Raw genomic sequence first — 18,324 nt, 5'->3', positions numbered from 1 at the left:
TCCTCCTTTGTGGGATTGAAAGTGTTGAACTTTTACACTTTATTTGCATTTAATTGTTATGTTTTTAGAATTAAGTAATAGCATATAGTAATAAGTAAATATTAAAATATAGCTCTTCATTTTCCTGAGTGTTATGTTATTGGAGCCCCACAGCAACCTTGCAAGATAGATACTGAAGATATTATTGTATAAATATTGCTAATGAGGAAATGGAGGTCCAGAGAGATATTAAATGATTTTCCCATGGTCTGAGAGAGAGTGTCAGAGATGAGATATTAATCTGTGTGTTTCCTACCCCAAGTCCATCACTCTTTCCACTACAGCATTATTTTTGAGGGAAATATGCCAACTTTTCCTCTTAAGTGACTTAAGGGCAGGAACTGTGTCTTGTTCCCCTTCATATATTTCTCAGTGCTTATTATAGTGTTTTACATGCTCTGGGCATTTGATAAATGTTTGCAGAGTGATAGAATTTCAGTGGCACCACTGATTTTCCAGTCACTCAGGGTCAAAATCTTGCAGTGATCCTGGAATCTTCCTTCCCCTTCCCCTTGCCCTTTTTCTGCTTAATTGCTAGATTCTCCTTGTTTATGCTTTCAAAACTTCTGTCTTATCCATCCCTTCATTTCATTTCCTCTTCTACTAATCTAGGTCAAGCCCTTGTCATTTAACAGGTTGATTACTTTAATTATCCCTTAATTGATCTCCTTGCTCCTAGTTTCTTTATACTATGGCACATTCTGTACATTGACATCAGATCTAGACTCTTCAGGATGGTTTTCAAAGTTCTGAACAACATAGCTTATTCATTCTCAGTGCAAACCCAATACTCCAGTTTGACCAGTATCTGTCTTATACTGTTTTTGTTCTTTTCTTTGTTGTCATGTTCATGTTGTTTTATTCTTTCCTGTGGTGCCCTCCCCTCACTTTTTTACCTTTCCGAATCTATCTGTTCTTTTTAGATTCAGATCACCATTCTTCTTGAAAGTCTTAACCTATATACTTTAACCATCATCAGCCTCTCTGTTCTCAGAATCTCAGGACCTCAGCTGCCTGAGACCAAGTAAAATGAATTGCTTTTTCACTGGATAGTCCTTCAAATACTTAATGGCAAGTTCTATAACTTCCTTTCAGTCTTTTTTTCTTTAGGCTAACTTACATCCTCATTTCTTTCCGGTGATTCTTCTTAAGGCTTTTAACTTATTTAACATGTGCAAAGTATTGTGCTAGGCACTGGGGATATAAAAATAAGAATCAAACAGTCCTTTTCCTCAAGAAGATACTTATATTCTGGCCAGTGGAATCAAAGCCTTTCACTGTCCCCTGGTTGCCCTCCTCTGGATGTTCTCCAGCTCATAATAGCTAATAATAATAATTTACATTAATATAGGGCTTTAAGATTTGCAAAGCATTCTACTTTATCTCATTTGAACATCACAGTAACCCTGTGAAGTGTTTTTATTCCCTTCATTTTATAGGTGAGGGAATTCATGATTACTTACCTTAACTTTTATTTCTAGGTGTTAAGTCCTTTTTTGTATATTTCTTAATAATAAGCCAATATTCATTTATTAAGCACCTAACCATGTGCCAGGCACTGTGCTAAGCACTGAGAATAAAAAGAAAGGTCAGGAACTCTATTCTTGCCCCCAGGGAGTTTACATTTTTTTTTGGTGAGGCAATTGGGGTTAAGTGATTTGTCCAGGGTCACACAGCTAGTAAGTGTCAAGTATCTGAGGCAGTTCACATTTTAATGGGAGAGAGACAACATGTAAATAATTATGTACATATAGGATATATTCAGAGTAGATGGAGGATGGTAACAGAGATGGTATTAGCATCAGGCAGGGTTTGTTAGGGGAATAGGAGAGGCTTTTTGTAGAAGGTGGTCTTTGAGCTGAGTCATTAAGGAAGTTAGAGAAGCCAAGAGACAGAGGGAAGCAGGAAGAACATTCCAGGTATGGAGAGAGCCTATGAAAATGCATTAATCAAGAGGTGGTATTGAGTGCAAGGAGCAACAAGGAGACCAGCGGTAGCTAGAGTCTGTGGGAGGGAGGTAAGTGTAAGAAGACAGAAAAGATAGGAGGAGGCCAGGTTATGTGGGCTTTAAATGCCAAAAGGAGGATTTATATTTGATCCTGGAGATAATAGGAAGCCTCTGCAGTTTAGTGAGTAGTAGGTGATATGGTCAGACCTGCTCTTCAGGGAAAATCACTTTGATAGAGTTGCTCTAAGATCTGTGATAGCATTGTATGTTTTTGTTTTTTAAAGGTAAAGTTTTCTTAATATGAACATTGTCTTTTTTTCCCCATTCCTTCAGCTATATTACTTCAGTATCATAGTTAATATAGAAATCCCATGTTTTCCCTCTATTTATTAATTTTTATCTATTTTTCCATTGCCTGGAAAGAGGTTCATAGTCTCAGATGAATACTTTATGTCTTCCATGCTCCCTTTTCATTTGAAAAAACAAACAAACAAACAAAAAAACCTAAGTAACTAAGTGAAGATTTGATAGTACAGCTGGGTCATGATTAATGAGAGTTTGAATAATGTGAAATTAGATTTAATACAAATTATAAGATGATGCCAGGTTACATTTAATGTGAGCCAAAATTCAAATAATGTGACATGTATGAGCTAGTCAAGAGTTTTAACACTGCTTTGTTGTCTTTCTATACTTGCATTTCATTGAGTGTGGACATTGATGTGCTGCTGCAAACACTCTTACCAACAGTTGTTTTTTAAAGAGCCCTTAACAAAATGGATAGAAGTAAGAATATTTCAGATGGAAACACTCCAGGCACAAAAAATAAGAGGCTTGTTCTTACGTTAGGACAAAAATTTGATGTAATTGAATGGTATGAATATGATTACATTAGCTGTAAAATAAGATAAGCTGTTAGACTGGCTAGATATGTGCAACAAAATATTATAAGACGTTCTGGCAAAATAAAAGAAAAAGGCAAAGTTGTACCAGCTTTTTATGGTTTGCAAACATCACGTGTGGGACAGAGACCACCTACCCAAATTAAAAATCAGAGTCTTGACAAAAGTTTGCAAAAAGGAGGAATCTCTTTATTGACTTTCTTGAGAAGGGGCACCCCCGTGCTGCCTAAGCTGCCCCCAGAGTTCGAGTGCTCTTTGTTTAAGGCAAGATTATATAGACCCTAACGCAGCAGCCCACCCTAACCCCCTTCCCATCGGCTCATTGGCTGAGCCTCAGGTATACAATCTGTTCGTGTAAAAACTACCCCAGTAACAGAGAGAACAAAGAGGTATAGAAATTATGTTAGCATGTTCCCCTTTTCAGGGCCTCACAGTTTCAGCAGCCTTTTACACAAGGTCATGTAACTAGCTAGAGGATGAGATAGACAGGATGCTAACATTATCTAAGAGTAGGGGAGGGAGAAGGCTAGGGGAGGGGGTCTTGTATTCTGAGGGGTCTTCACTTAGTGTTGGTACACATGTACCACTCAAAAGCAACAATACTAGAACCATTAACAAGAACTAATGACTCTTTGAGGAGGCTTTACTTCTGAGAAATCATCTCTTACACATCATAAGGAATAAAAGTGTTACAGTGATAGAAATGAAGCATATTTTAGCTGTATGGATTGAGTTTCAGGCAAAGACACATTCCTCTTAGTAGAGCAGTGGTGCAGGCTAAAGCTTCAGGTTCATTTAAGGCAGTCAGAGAAAATAAAAATGAAATAGATAGTGAAGAAAATTGTACTGCATGCATTAATTGGTTTGATTACTTTAAAAAATCAAGTTTAGTTGCACAATGTTAAAATTACCAGAGAGGGGCCAGTGCAGATGTGAGGTCATGGCAGCTGAATATCCTGATATTTTGAAGAAAATAATAGAAAAAGATGGATATGCTGATCAAGAAATTTTTAATGTGGATGCAATAGGGTTGTTATATAAAAAGATGCCCTCTGGAATTTATATTTCTAAGAAAATTCAGCCTAAATTTAAAGTGTCAAAGGATAACATAATACTTTTTTTTTTGGAGGTAATCCAGAAGGGAATTTTAAATTAAAACCAATGCTTATCTATTGGTCTCAAAATCCTTATGCTCTGAGAGGCTAACAACCATTGATTGCTTCTAGTTCTTTGGCAGTCAGATAAGAAAGCATAGGTGCCTGAAGCTGTTTTTTGAAGACTGGTTTGTTTTTTTGTTTTTTTTTAAATTTATTGTAGCCCAATTGTTGAAAAATATTGCAAGGGCAATAATATTGTGTTTAAAGCATTCCTGATTTTAGATAATGCCCCAGGTCATTCAGCTATACTTGGTTCATTGTGTAAGAATATGAGCATGAAGATTCACCAACATATGGATAAAGCTCTCTACACTTACCAGCATGTATTTGAAGATTTTAAGAAAGCGAAGACAGTTCAGTCAGTGCTGCTAAAATATTTTAAATGACTTTAACAATTTTTCCCCCTCATATCAGTTGTAGGCTTATTTGATATTTTATTAGGTATGAAATTTGGTCATTTAAAATTTTTGCCTTCTATAACTACTTTATGAATTTGTAATAAACTTGAATCAGAAATACATATTTTCATCCTTAGCTATTATGTTAATAAATAGATAAATTTGTTTTATTGTATGTATTCATTGAGCTAGAAGCAGTTGCCATATTTTACATATAATTATAACTTCACATAGTGAAAATTTGATTCGTTATTTGTACTTATTGGGACCTAATTGTATTGAGATTTATGATATATCTATATGATTTTTAGACTTGGAGATAAAGAAGTGAGTTTTTTTTTTTTACAAATGAACTGTATTACTATAAATATATAAATTGTTCAAAGTTAGTTATAATTTTTAAAGTTTGAAAAATCATACTTATGTGTACATAAAATATATTTTATTATTATTATGTGAAATATGAAGTAATATTAAAAACAATTGTTCCTTGAATGTTTATTTTTATATTGGGGAAATGCCAATTAAAATATGTGTGCTCATTTTTTAATGGTAGAAATAACACTATTTTTATGGTCAGAACATGTGGTTTTAAGTGCTGATCCTAATATTTCTCTTTCATCTCTCTCAACCTCAATTTCCTCATCTGTAAAATGTGGGTAGTAACTCACAGCTTTGTAAACATGAAAGTGATATGGTTATCTGTAGTCTAGGTGGCATAGTGAATAGGGTGCTGGACCTGGAGTGAGGAAGTCTTGATTTCAAATCTGGCCTGAGACAATTGCTAGCTGTGTGATCCTAGGCATATCACTTAACCTGCCTGCCTCAGTTTTTTCATCTGTAAAGTGGAGATAATAGCACCTACCTCCCAGTGTTGTTGTGAAGATCAAATGAAATGATACTTGTAAAAGCACTTTGTAAAACCTTAAAATTCAATGTAAGTGCGCATAGCTATTTTATAAGAATATTTCCTCAATTTGAGGACAGCAGCCATGTATTTTAGTTGCTTTTTAAAATCTGGAATCTATTGCTGTACACAGGGACTCTAATACTTTTTTAACTATTTTGAATCTTTATGGGACATTCTTGCAGAACATAAATACAATTAGTGGCCCTCTTTTTAGCATAATCTTAATTTTTTTTTTTTGCTTTCTTTTTTTGGTGAGGCAATCAGGGTTAAGTGACTTGCCCAGGGTCACACAGCTAGTAAGTGTTAAGTGTCTGAGTCTGGATTTGAACTCAGGTCCCCTGACTCCAAGATCAGAGCTCTATGCACTGTGCCACCTAGCTGCCCAGCATAATCTTTACAAATATATTTTTAATAGTATTTGAAGGATGGACTTTTTGAGGGAAACTTTAATCATGGTCATTTTCTGTAGAATTTTCTCTATTTCACCCACTTTTCATTAATAACTGAATGTTTGTTAGAGGAACATAAATGTCTGAAAAATTTTTCTCCTATTCCTAAAAATAATGTCTCAATCTTCTTGAATTTTGCTTGAAAATTACTTTTTTGCCTTTTCTTATTGAAATGTTAAAATGATTATGATATATTACATATGTGGCAATACAGATTCATTCTGTATTTTGATGTGGGAGATGAAGATAGCCCATGATTAGTAGTAATCTGTCAGAGTTAAGAAATGGTACAAGGAAAAGCATGAAGAAATATGTTAGCAGATTTCTTTTGATGTGAAAATTCTCCTGTAGTTCCTTAAAGCATTGAACTGTTATAAAAAGGAAATTACCGTATGTGCGTTTCAAATGAAAAGCTACCTTCTATATCAGCAGTTCATACTCTCCCAGAAGATTTCATTAAAAATTATTAGCAACATTAATTTAAGTAATTTGATGCTATGATAAGCAATTATGTGCTAAGCTATTATGTATAATTACTGAAAATACCAATTAGTTGAGGCATTGCCATTTTAAATGATGTAAATGATTAGAGTTGAGGAAATGATTAATAATCATATATTAATTTCAGGATATTTTAATGACCATAGTGTTCTTAGGATTTAAATATTTTTGCTAAGCATTATTTGAAATATTGCTCAAGATGTTTTATAGCTTTTAAAATTTGATTTCTCAAGTAAACTATTATTTCTGTGTGGTTAATTCGACAGTGAATATACCTTTATTGGAACAGCTTGTTCCCATTCTTAACTAAGAAAAAAAGTAGAACTCATTAGTTTTTGGTATTTTATTTTTCTCAAATGTATCCATTCATATGCTTCTTGAGAACAAGGACTGTTTTTGCTTCCCAGCATTTAGCATGGTACATTACATATGGTACGTACTTAATTAATACTTTTGAGTGGAATCAAAGTAATTCTTTTTAAAATAAATTTTTATTGATACAATTCCTTTTTACATTGCCAGAATTTCTCTCAGTATTTCTTTCCCCCTTCCCCCAAAGAGCCATCTTATATAACAAATAATAGTTTTCAGATTTAAAAAAAAAAAAGAAAAATCTCATCAGTGTATTGAAAAAATTGTGAAAACATGAAATGTTTCACACCCATGCTCTTCCTACCTCTGTAAAGGAAGGGGAAAGAGTGTCTTCTCATGTGCCTTCTTTGGGTCATACTTTGAACAAAGTAATTCATAAACTTATATGATAAGTATACTTGAGCTTAGTGAACTGACTTATTCCGCTTTATTTGGAGTAGATAACTCAGCAAGGCAGCAACGTCGAACAGTAATGTCTGTTAGTTAAGTTGAGCATTGAAGAAGCACAATACACAAAATTAGGACAGGCCAATGCACCTAATCCCCACAATTTGGTTTTATGACTTAACTAGACATATGCTAAAATGTTCAAATAGGATAGAATGCCAAGTCCTAATAGCCCTTTTCATTTTTCATTTACTTTCATTAATCACTGTACTTCTTAAGGGATTTTTGAAGGACTTGTAAAGCCCTTTTGAGCTTACACAGTGATGTTCACTTGTGGATGAGGCGTGTTGTCAAAAACAAAAAATATGAAATCAGAATTCCAAAACCAAGAGGATTCAAATAAGGATGGAAAATAAGTATTAGTTCTTATGTGTTTATTTTGAAAAAATAAAGTACAATTCAGTACAAAACAATTATATAATAAAAATAATTGTATTTAACAAATATTTATTAAACATCTACTATGAACAAGGTATTGGGCACATATGTGTGTGTGTGTTATGTATACCCACATAAAAGAGTTAATCTCTTTCCTCAAAGAAATATGTTTTGTTGGTTTGAGGTGGAGAATATGATGGGACCAATGGAGAGATTGAGACAAAATGATCATTTTGCAGATGAGGAAATTGAGGCAAATAGGATTAAGTGACTTGCCCAGGGTCACATAGCTAGTAAGTATCTGAGGCCAGGTTTGAACTCAAGAAGACTCATCTTCCTGACTTAAGACTTGGTACTCTATCTACTAGATATGTATGACCTAGCTCCCATTCTAGAAATTTGTGTTGGCCTTTTGTGAATTGAGGTGTCCCTACACTAGAAAACAAAGTAGTAACCAGTTTGGTAGTAATGTGTACAAAAAGATTGTACAAGGAAACATATTTTTACTCTAATTTCTAATATCTTCCATAGATATGATTATGTCCTAGAGTGGCACCTTTCTAATATTTAAAAATTTATAATGAAGATATGAACTTGTCATCTCACTGAAGACCCATGCCATTAGATATAATGTGGTAAAAGTCTATGCTTCAGATTTTGCTAAGTGGAGGACTGGAGTATTAGAAATGGATGCAGTAGCAACTGCTGGAAGATGTTATGCAAGTGAATGGTTATGGTGAACGCAATGTTCTGGGGTAGTATATCACTGCAAGACAAAAGAGGAGTAGAGACACCTATTTGAATGTGAGAAAAAGTGTCTAATAGCTCTATGCCACATCATACCATTTGGTTGGCACCAAAATAAGCCAGTTTATATAACAGAGACTGTATCTGAGCAATGTCTTCTACTCAGGGTAATGATTGGCTTTGCCTCAGATATTGATGTGTCTATGAGGATAAGGTAAAGTTGCCCCTTAAGTCCATTTAAGAAAAATCTTAACCTTGAAATTTACATAGTACAGGCTCTGGGGCTCCTTCAACCAAACCCCTGCATACACTGGCAGTCTGATTCCAGAGGCCAGCTTCTACTTTTCTCCTCAGTTTTTAGGAGAACCTTAGGGCTTGGGGAGTAGTTTTTCCACCTTATGAACACCCATGAGTGTGCTTCTCCCCCCAATGATTATTAGCCACATTTACTAAGGTCTTATACGAACAGTTGGAACAGACGATTTCCTCTCGAATTCTAAGATGCTCTCTCCTCTAAGACACATAGAGGATCCAGGGGAAAGATATTACAGTAATGATAGAGTGGTTAATAAGAGTGGTGGACCCTAGGGCATTTGGTTCAGGGGGTTAGGTTACTAAACTCAACAGATATGGTAGGCTGTCTTACCATTTCCTCAGTGACATGGTTAGACATAGAATGAGGCACAACGTAACAGTCAGAGGACTTTGCTGAATACTTGAATGGCTCTATATAATGGGGAGTTGGGGAATGAGGGTGCAGTTTTATCCAGTGTTTATGTATGTGGCTTTCTGTTGGCTGGCCACTTAAATAAAGATTAACTGGAAGGCAACCAACATGATTTTTGGTTCTCTGGATCAGTGACTACTTAATGACTCCTTAAGGTCTCTGAAGTCTTCTAAAACAGATTCTCACATCAATTTTACAACCAGTGGCTATAGTAAACTACTGGGACAAGGCATATTCTTTTTTTTTTTTTAATTATTTTCCCCTGGCTAAATGTAAAGACAATTTTTAACATTCATTAAATTTTTTTTTGAGTTCCAGATTTTTTCTCTCCCTAACTTCCCCTCTCCCTAAGACAGTAAGCAATTTGATATATTTTATACATGTTCAATTATGGAAAACATATTACCATATTAGTCATGTTGTGAAAGAAGATGCAGACTCAAAGGAAAAAAAACATGAAAAGAGTATGGAAGGTGAAAAATAGTATGCTTTGGTTTGCATCCAGATTCCCTCGTTTCTTTCTCTGGAGGTAGATAGCATTTTTTCATCATTAGTCCTTTGCAACTGTCTTGGATCATCATATTGCTGTTACTGTGTACAATATTCTCCTGCTTCTGCTTGCCTCAGTTTGCATCAGTTCATAGAAGTATTTCCAGGTTTTTCTGAAATTTACCTCATTATTCCTTATAGCACAGTAATATTCCATTACAATCATATACTATAACTTATTCAACCATTTCCTGGTGTCTGAGTGTTCCTGTTTTTCTTGGTGAAGCAATGCAGAGTAGTCAGAGTAAAACCTCCAGATTCTGTTGAGGAGGCCTCCAAATAGAGTTTCTCCAAGAAATTGGGATTTTACTGAGGCATCCTATATTCCCAGGTCCAGTAAAGGAGAATAGGGTGGTGGGTGCTGGTGTAGGGACTTAGATATCAGCCAGGACTCCTTTCTACCTGGATATTTAATGATTAAGGGCTATGTGTTACTAAGATAACGATGATAGGCATAGGGTGGAGTACGTTTTTCCTCTGCATGTTGCCGCCTTTGGCCACCTTCTTGCTACCTGCTGTGTTGCTGAAAGGTAATAAAGGACTAAAACACTGGTATTTTCCTCACATAGCTCTGTTAGGGCAGAATAAGTATTCTTTTCTATTTGGCAATAGATTCCAGAACAAGGAGCCTTCAAATCTAGTCACTGAGAATGCCCAGGGCTAGAATTCCTCTCAGTCTAGCAATAGGCTGTGGTCAGTAGTGTCAGAAACAGCTGAAAGGTCAAGGGATGGTGACTACTATGAAATGAGCATTAGGATAATTATGAAAATATAGTGGTAGCAATCAGATTGAGCTCACATGATCTGTGAGACTGAGATATTTCCCATGGAGCTGATCATGCACTCTGGCCTCTTCTGGCAGGACATGTGCTCTGACCCCTTAGTACAGGAGAGGCGTGATTATAAACTTTTGGTTGTTTCTTGTGTTTCTCTTTTACTGTGGGTTTTATTGAAGAGTAGAGACTAAGACAGGAAAAGCCATCCCCTAGAAGAGCTATACAAAAGCTCTTTTGGGTTCTGCCTGGGGATTTTCTCTCCCCTTCCTTCCTAGAAAGTACAATCAGTCACTCCATTGACAACAGTTTATTACTACATATCTTACAACGTGTTTAGCCCTAGGGTAGACCTGCACAACCTGTGGCCTGTAGGTGGCAAATCCTTTGGCGTGCCTACAGGCTGTAAGTCAAGTTATGCAGGCCTGCCCTAGGAAAGAGAGACAGAAAATGAAAGTCTCTGTTCTTAAGGAGCTGAATTTCTATTTGGGGAGACAACATGTACATACAAAAATATATGCATAATAAGTATAAAATATAAAGTTCTTAGGCACTAAGTAGTTGAGGGATCAAGAAAGGCTCTGTGTAGAAAATGGCATTTGAGTGAAGTTTTGAAGGCAAAAGAAGGATTCTTTGTGGCAGAGGGGAGAAGGAATACATTCCAAGTCTTCTTGGCTAGGACTGACTCGGGTGAGTCCTGTGGTTCAGTCTTGGAATTGGAATTAAACAAGATATTCATAGACCATCGATACTCAACAGAAAGAAATTTACTTGGCAGTAGGATACTCATCAAAGATGCAATATTACTCAGCTGAATACAGTCCCACTGTGTTCTCTGAGTTATAGGAGTAGGGGATAAGGTGTGATGGCAGCCTCTAATGCTGTGTATCACTTTGCTCTTCCATCTTATCCCAGCATATTTTGTTTGTGAGGGCTGGGGCTATTGTGGTAGGTGCTATTTTTCCTTTAGTTTGCAGAAATTATTTCCAGCTCTAGTTGGAGCCCTCTCAGTTGATTAGACTGTATGTGATAGGAGGAGAACAGTTCTACCAATAAAGAGAAATCACGTGGTAAGGGAAGACTTTTCTGAGCAGTGGCAACCAACTTCCTCTTGTTAATCTCTCCACAAAATGCTTCCATTAATATTATTTGTAAAGAGAGAAATGTAGGTGATGTGTCATTAATTTACATGACTGTATATATCAGAACAGTCTGCTCAGTAGGTCATCATTGAAGTTTCTAGGTATGTAACATGATACCAAATTATGTGGTTATAATTGACTAAATTTAAGCCTTCTCAAATTTGAGCTGTAAGCTCTGTGAACCATTTTCTTAGTGGCAGGCATTTATTGTAGATTTTTCTTTGATTCAAGAAATATTTTTACAGATGTTACATATTGTCCTTAATTTTTTATTTTAGAGTCAACTGCAGGTGTGATTGAAGTCCTAGGTAAAATAGACTCTCAGGAAGGCATTTCTATGAATCGTACAAGTCATGCTGTATCAGAGACCACTTCAGCATTTGTAAGTAGAGGGAATAATACCAAAGCAACTGTCTTCTCTGGTGCCTTTTTTTTTTTTGTGAATATCATCAACTTTCAGTTATCTCTAATAGTTGAAAGAAGCTAGGTGCACAAGTAGTTTAAACAAGAGTCATTCATCTTTGACTTTAATATGTTAGAAGGTGGATTTGGGTGACTGATCAGATTCACAACAGAGACACCACTGAAAAAAATGGGCTCTAATAATTAAAAGGCTATATAACTTAACTCTTCCTTATCTTTTTTTCCCTTTATCTCTTCCTTGCTCCTCCCTCTAATATGCAAATGAATACTGTATTTTTGGCTGTTGTGCCCTAAATAATCATTTCTTCTACCTCCTTTATTGCTTATCTCATCTTCTGTAGACATGGGAGTCAGTGGTTAACTGGTAGTTTTCAGGGCCTTTAGCACTACCCTAGTTCTGGCTGATGAAAATAATTCTTTGGGGATAATCCATTGCAGAGCCTTTCCTACAATATAGTGAATAAAGTCCATTTTGTGGGCCCTAATACTTTGACCTATCTCCTCCAAAGAGGCAAAGGCATGGTGTGATTTGCCCTGGAGTCTGCAACCCACTTGCTTACCCTCTCCGATCCCTACCTCCCACAAGGTAATTTAACCATATTTGTTGAAATGTATAGACTTGGGCAAGTTCAGTTTTTAATGTATCCAATTTCAAACATTTCCTTATCAGGAAAGGAGTTGTTTTTAAAATTGGTTATGAACCTAGTATAAGAAAAAATGACTATCTCTTAATGAGGGATATACTCAATGTTAGTCAAATTCTAAGTAAGATAATCAGAAACAGGATGATACTTTAACTTTTTGCCCTTTGGTACAATTAAATAAATGTTTGCACAGTATCTGTTAAGATCCTATATGATCATTGTATTGGATATTGGCTTTTCAACTTGAAATATTAGAAATGTTTGCTTTCTTTTAAAAACTATTTATTTGTCCTATTCCTATTTTTAGAAGGCATCTTCATGTTTTATTTTGGAAAGCTTTCATTGTTATATAGTCTGAAGATTTGCAGCATGACTTCCAACCTCTAACTCTGTCAGCATTTTCAAAGAAATGCAGCAATCAACTGGTGTTTATTCTGTGCTTTTCTCATGTCATTTTTACACTTTGCTCTTATTTTTATGTCCTATTATCAAAAAGTCAGACATTGTGATTTTTAGGATAGTGTGATATTTTGTAATCAGGGACAAATATGTTAAATTAAAGAATGATTATCTAAGCCATATAAATGGGAAGTTTTCAGATTTTATTTTATATTAGATTATGCACGATTGAAAAGCAAAAAATCAGCCTAAAGGTTGACTGCGAATAGAAAACGAGTCAGAAGTAACATCTGTGTGACATTGATATACTAAAAGTTAAGCGTAGAATTATCACCACTGAAGATGATTGCAGTCTAGTTAATCATATTATATAGACATTATTCAGATGGATAACTACATTTAATCCTGCTTTGATAAACATTGTTATTATATTAATTATAAATAAAGCTAGTTCCATAGCTGTTCTTAGCATTATATTTCTCGGGTATTGTGATAGAGGCTAGAGAGAGCAATAATCATCACAGCAAGGTGGAGAAGGGTGAAAATCAGATGAATCCTGAGCTTGATCTTTTCATGACCAGGAACAAAGAAGCCCTACCCCCTCAAAAAAGGCATCTGTTCATATAAAAAGCACTTTCTTCTTTTGTTTTCCATCTCTCTCTCTCTCTCTCTCTCTCTCTCATACACACACAAACACGCACATGTACACCATAGCAAAAGAGAACCCATTTTAAATAGGAAGTCAGCTATGATAAAGTTATGATAATACTCCTATTCAAATGGGATTCCATCTTGTCATTTTTTTTCTAAAGCAAAATTTGAGTACTTATAGTAATTTTATTATTTTAATAATAGTTTATAAATAAAATAACAACTTTCCAAGGTAAAATAATAAAAAAAACCAAATTTTATTCACAGAATAGAGCAATTGGCTATAAGCTGCCTCAGAAGACCTTTTCTTACTCTGAACTTGAAGCTATTATGTATGCCCTTGGAGTGGGTGCATCAATTAAGAATCCAGAAAACTTAAAATTTGTTTATGAGGGAAGCTCAGATTTTTCCTGCTTACCTACCTTTGGCATCATCCCAGCTCAGAAATCTATGATGGGAGGATTCTCAGAAGTTCCAGGACTGAATATAAACTTTGCAAAGGTATGTGTTTTGAGAAACATTTATTGCCTTTTTTCCTTTGTGGGTAAGAACAATACCTTTTTTTATTTCCATGTACACTTTGTTTTTGCAAAAGTACCTTGTAGTATTTCAGACGTAAAGATTTGGCAAGTCTTTTCATATTAATTTAGAATAGAGATAGTTACTGGACCTGTAGTTTAATTGCTTTCAAGTGCTCCTGGTGAGGGCGTTCTTTACCAGTGCAGGTCAGTAACTTCTTTGCAGTGTTAGAGTGGCCAAAAGCACTAAGAGGTTGAGGGTTATAAAGCCAGGAAGTGTCAGAGCTGGAAGCTAAACCAAAGTGACCTTGTTCTAGGCCAGCTCCAACCATTGTACCAGGCTGCCTATTACATTGCTTTTAATGGTGTTTTCCAGAGTGAAATATATGTGATCATTTAGAAAATGAATACTGTTTTAATAAGAAAAATTTTTGAGTATATCTTGAACGACTTTTTAAAAATGAGGCTCAGACAGGTTGAATGACTAGGAAATGGGACAACCTGTTCTGAAACCCAGGTTCGATTCCCAGTCCGGATATCTTCCAGTACATCATGGGACCTTTGGGAAGCATTTTTAATGACACTTTTAAAGTAGCTTGTGTCATAAAATGCACTGACATTTCTTTTTTTATGTGTATTTCTTTTATCGTTATTATTCGGGATCCAGCTTAACTTGGGAAGAGTCTGATTTGTAAAAATGAGGTATTTTAATGTATTGTTCTTAAGGTTATAGTGTTACAGATTTAGAGCTGGAAGGGACTTTAGTGACCATCTAGTCTGACACCCTGTTATTAAAGATGAGGCCCCAAGGCCCAAAGTAGTTAAGTGACTTGTCCAGGGTCATACAAGTAGTAAGTGGCAGAGCCAGGATGTGAACCTAGGTCTTCTCACTCTAAATCTGGCTTACTTTCTACTGGGTCAAATTATTTTGTTTCTTATATGTAAATGCTTTTGACTTGGTATAAAGTAATGTCACAGCCCAGTTTTCTAACTCAGAGGAAACAATAATCACAACTCTCTTGTGACTCTCTTGTGGCAACAGCTCATGTGGCTGTTTAAGTAGTTTAAGGCTGATACTACACCCTATGAGGCAGGTGGTTCAAGTATTATTAGCAGTATTTTAGAGATGTGGAGATTGAGACTTGTCTAAGATTATGCATCTAGTAAAGGCCAAGTAATATCTGTTTTGCCTGCCTCATATGATTTTGAGAATCTAATGAGATGATATATCTGGAAGTATTATGAAACATGTAAGGTGATACTTTGAGGCTGGGACTCAAATCCCAGGTCTTCTTTCTCCCAGTCCAGGACAAATAGGAAATAATTAACAAAGGAAAGGCAAAAGAATTAAGAGAGTTTGAGGAATGCATCCTGTAGGAATAAATTCATCTGCCTGTCTTTCCATAACCCATTCAGCACTTAACCATTCTTCTCATTTTTCATCTTTATCAGTTTGTTTGGAAACTTTGGAATTGTTTTTGCATTTCTGTTATTATTAGTGTAGCTGTTCACTAATATGTTTCTGCTGGGATCTGTTTGAAATAAAAACTTGTTAATAAAGTTGTCTTTATCCCCAACACAGTTGCTTCATGGTGAGCAGTACTTGGAGTTGTATAAACCACTTCCTAGAACAGGTCAGTCTTAATGCTTTATATTTCATAATCAAAATTTAAATACTTATTGATTCTGTGATTAGTGTTTTATGCCTTATTGGCCACCATGATAAATAGATGAATGTTCTGTTTGTATAATGTGGTATGTGTGTGGAGTTAAACTAAATGATTGTATGCCCTTAGGAATAATTCTTTAGTTGTGAATAGTAGTTCTTTTCTTAGTAACTAAGTTACGTGTTGATACCTTAGAGGTCATCTAAATTTCTTTTCCACTACCCCCTTCCTACCCATACTTCCTTACAGATGAAGACCAGACATGTGAAGTGACTGGCTTATGGTCACACAGATAATGAAGGACAGAGACAGGATTCACACCTTTGACACCAAATCCAATGGTGTTCTAAAAGCAAAAAAGGACAAAATTTTAAATTTTTTTTCTTTTTCATTTTCCTATTAGAAAATATATATTTTTTCACTTCAGTGACAGTTTACTAGTTCAATAAAATTACTCCTTAGACTAAGCAAAGGTTAGGGAGGGAACAGAAGAATAGTTCTTATGGTTTCTCCTAAGCTACCAGGTGCATCATCAGGCTTTGCGTTTTTAAACCCAAGCTAGTTCTTGCCTAGGCCTAGATCACTTCAGCCCTTAGTCATCATAACCCTCTTGGCTACCATATTATGTATGTTGTAGCATCAGCTTTTATAAACAAACTACCTTCTTATTTTGTCTCTGCTTTTTTTTCTTCCCCTCCAGTAGACTGTGAGGTATGGTGGAGGCTGGATTCCCATCCTATACTGTTAGTGCTTACTACAAAGGACACATTGGGAAAGTCCCTTAATTTTCCTCAGTTTAAGTTTCTTCATCTGTGAAATGAGAAGTTGGGCCAGATCGCTCTGTAGCCCCCTTTTCAGGTCTACATCAATGATTCCTCCTTTTTTGAAATCCTTCCTTCATTAAACATTTATTATATGTAAGGCAGTATGCTAGGCTCTGTCGAGAGATACAGAAATGTAGAAAGATGTGGCTCCAGCCTTATCAAATGAAGAGCAATATTATCTTGTTTGGTAGATCTTTGCTCTAATTGTACTGAACAATGACAAATATGAATGAATGATTGAGAGTTTGGGTCATGTGTTCAGCAAACATTTTTTAAAGTTATTGATTTTTAAAAACTTCTTCGTGGAGGTGGGGGAAAGTGAAAGGGTAGGAGAGGAAGGGAATAAGCGTTTATATGGGGTTTGCTATGTGCCCAGAACTGTGCCAAGTGCTTTACAGACATTATCTCAGCAACCTTGTGAGGTAGATGCTAATATTTTTACAGGTGAGGAAACTGAGGCAAACAGGTCAAGTGGTTTGCTCAGGGTCATAAAACTAGTAAGTGTGTGAGGCTGAATTTGAAGTCTGGTTCTTCTGACTTTAGCTGAGCGTTCTGTCCAGTGTGCTACCGCTGCCTCTGCATCTACATGTCCCCACCCCAAGAAGCTACCCCTTATAACGAAGAAATAAGAAAAAATAGGCAAGCAAAACCATCTAATGCATAATCAAGGCCAACATCATATGAAGTGTTTCATACCCATAACACTCCACCTATGCAAAAAATGGTGGAAACATGTCAGTTCATATATGTCCAATCCATCCCCTTCATTTTCTTATAGTGCAATAATATTCTATTGCATTCCTATGCCATAGGAATGGAAATGGACTCAAAGGACACGGATTAGAATTGGAAGACAGATTCAGAGGATACCAGCTTGGAGAAGAAATTAAAAATACTATAAATGCAGGAAGGAAAAAAAGATTCTACAGAAAAACCTATACAAAAAAAGCAAAAGCACTGTGAATGAATACAGAGGAAAAGGGTGGGGGATATGGGGTGGGGAGTATTAAAGAGACATAGAGCCAGGGTCTGAAATGTCTGTAGTGCTGTTCTATTCCATTCAGCAGTGGGTCTGTTTGGCCAGTGACTTGTGCTGTATAAAGACAAAAAAATCCAAGCGACCCCTTTACTAGCGAGACTTGAGCAAAGCATGTCTGTGTGAGGTTCAGTTTGAATAAATCCTTGTCGAGACATTAAAAAAAAAAGATGTTCAGCCGTTGCTCAGTTGATAAATATCCACTTTGTTTCTAGTTTTTTGCTAAAACAAAGAATGCTACTATGAATATTTTTGTATATGTGGGTCCTTTTCTTCTTTCTTTGACCTCTTTACAGTACAAACTTAGTGGCGGTATGCTGGATAAAAGAATGTACACAGTTTAGTGACTTTTGGGGCATAGTTCCAGATTGGTTTCCGGAATGGTTGGACCACTTAACAGCTTCACTAGGAATGTTTATATCATGTATATTATTTGATAGCCCCACCAATAATTATCATTTTCTTTTTTTTTGTCATCTTTAATAATTTGATGGGTGTGAGGTAGAACTTGAGTTTTAATTTGTACTTCCCATGTGGTTAGTAATTTGGTGCATTTTTTCATATGGTTGTTGCTAACTTAGATTTTTTCTTTTGAGATCTGTTTGTTCATATCCTTTGATCCGCTGAGCAATAGTTTTTGTTTTTATATATTTCTATGAATTTCTATCAGTCTTAGATATCAGATCTTTATCAGAGTAATTTGCTACAAAGATTTTTCCCAGT

The 18,324-nt window shown here is 35.7% G+C and overlaps 1 protein-coding gene across 1 annotated transcript in view; it reads left to right on the top strand.

The window, feature by feature from the left end:
• HSD17B4 (hydroxysteroid 17-beta dehydrogenase 4) overlaps nucleotides 1-18,324 on the top strand; it is a 129,089-nt gene that overhangs the window by 55,589 nt on the left and 55,176 nt on the right. The window contains exons 12-14 of the mRNA XM_020979018.2: nucleotides 11,718-11,821; nucleotides 13,824-14,057; nucleotides 15,657-15,708. Of these exons, the coding sequence (XP_020834677.1) occupies nucleotides 11,718-11,821; nucleotides 13,824-14,057; nucleotides 15,657-15,708 (390 nt within the window). The remainder of the gene's footprint in view (nucleotides 1-11,717; nucleotides 11,822-13,823; nucleotides 14,058-15,656; nucleotides 15,709-18,324) is intronic.

This window comes from Phascolarctos cinereus, unplaced genomic scaffold (genome assembly GCF_003287225.1).
Source record: "Phascolarctos cinereus isolate Bilbo 61053 unplaced genomic scaffold, phaCin_HiC Scaffold_4;HRSCAF=312, whole genome shotgun sequence".
In the NCBI taxonomy this organism is placed as follows: Eukaryota; Metazoa; Chordata; class Mammalia; order Diprotodontia; family Phascolarctidae; genus Phascolarctos; species Phascolarctos cinereus.
The sequence above is the reverse complement of the archived record's forward strand: the minus strand, read 5'-3'. Positions and strand labels throughout refer to the sequence as shown.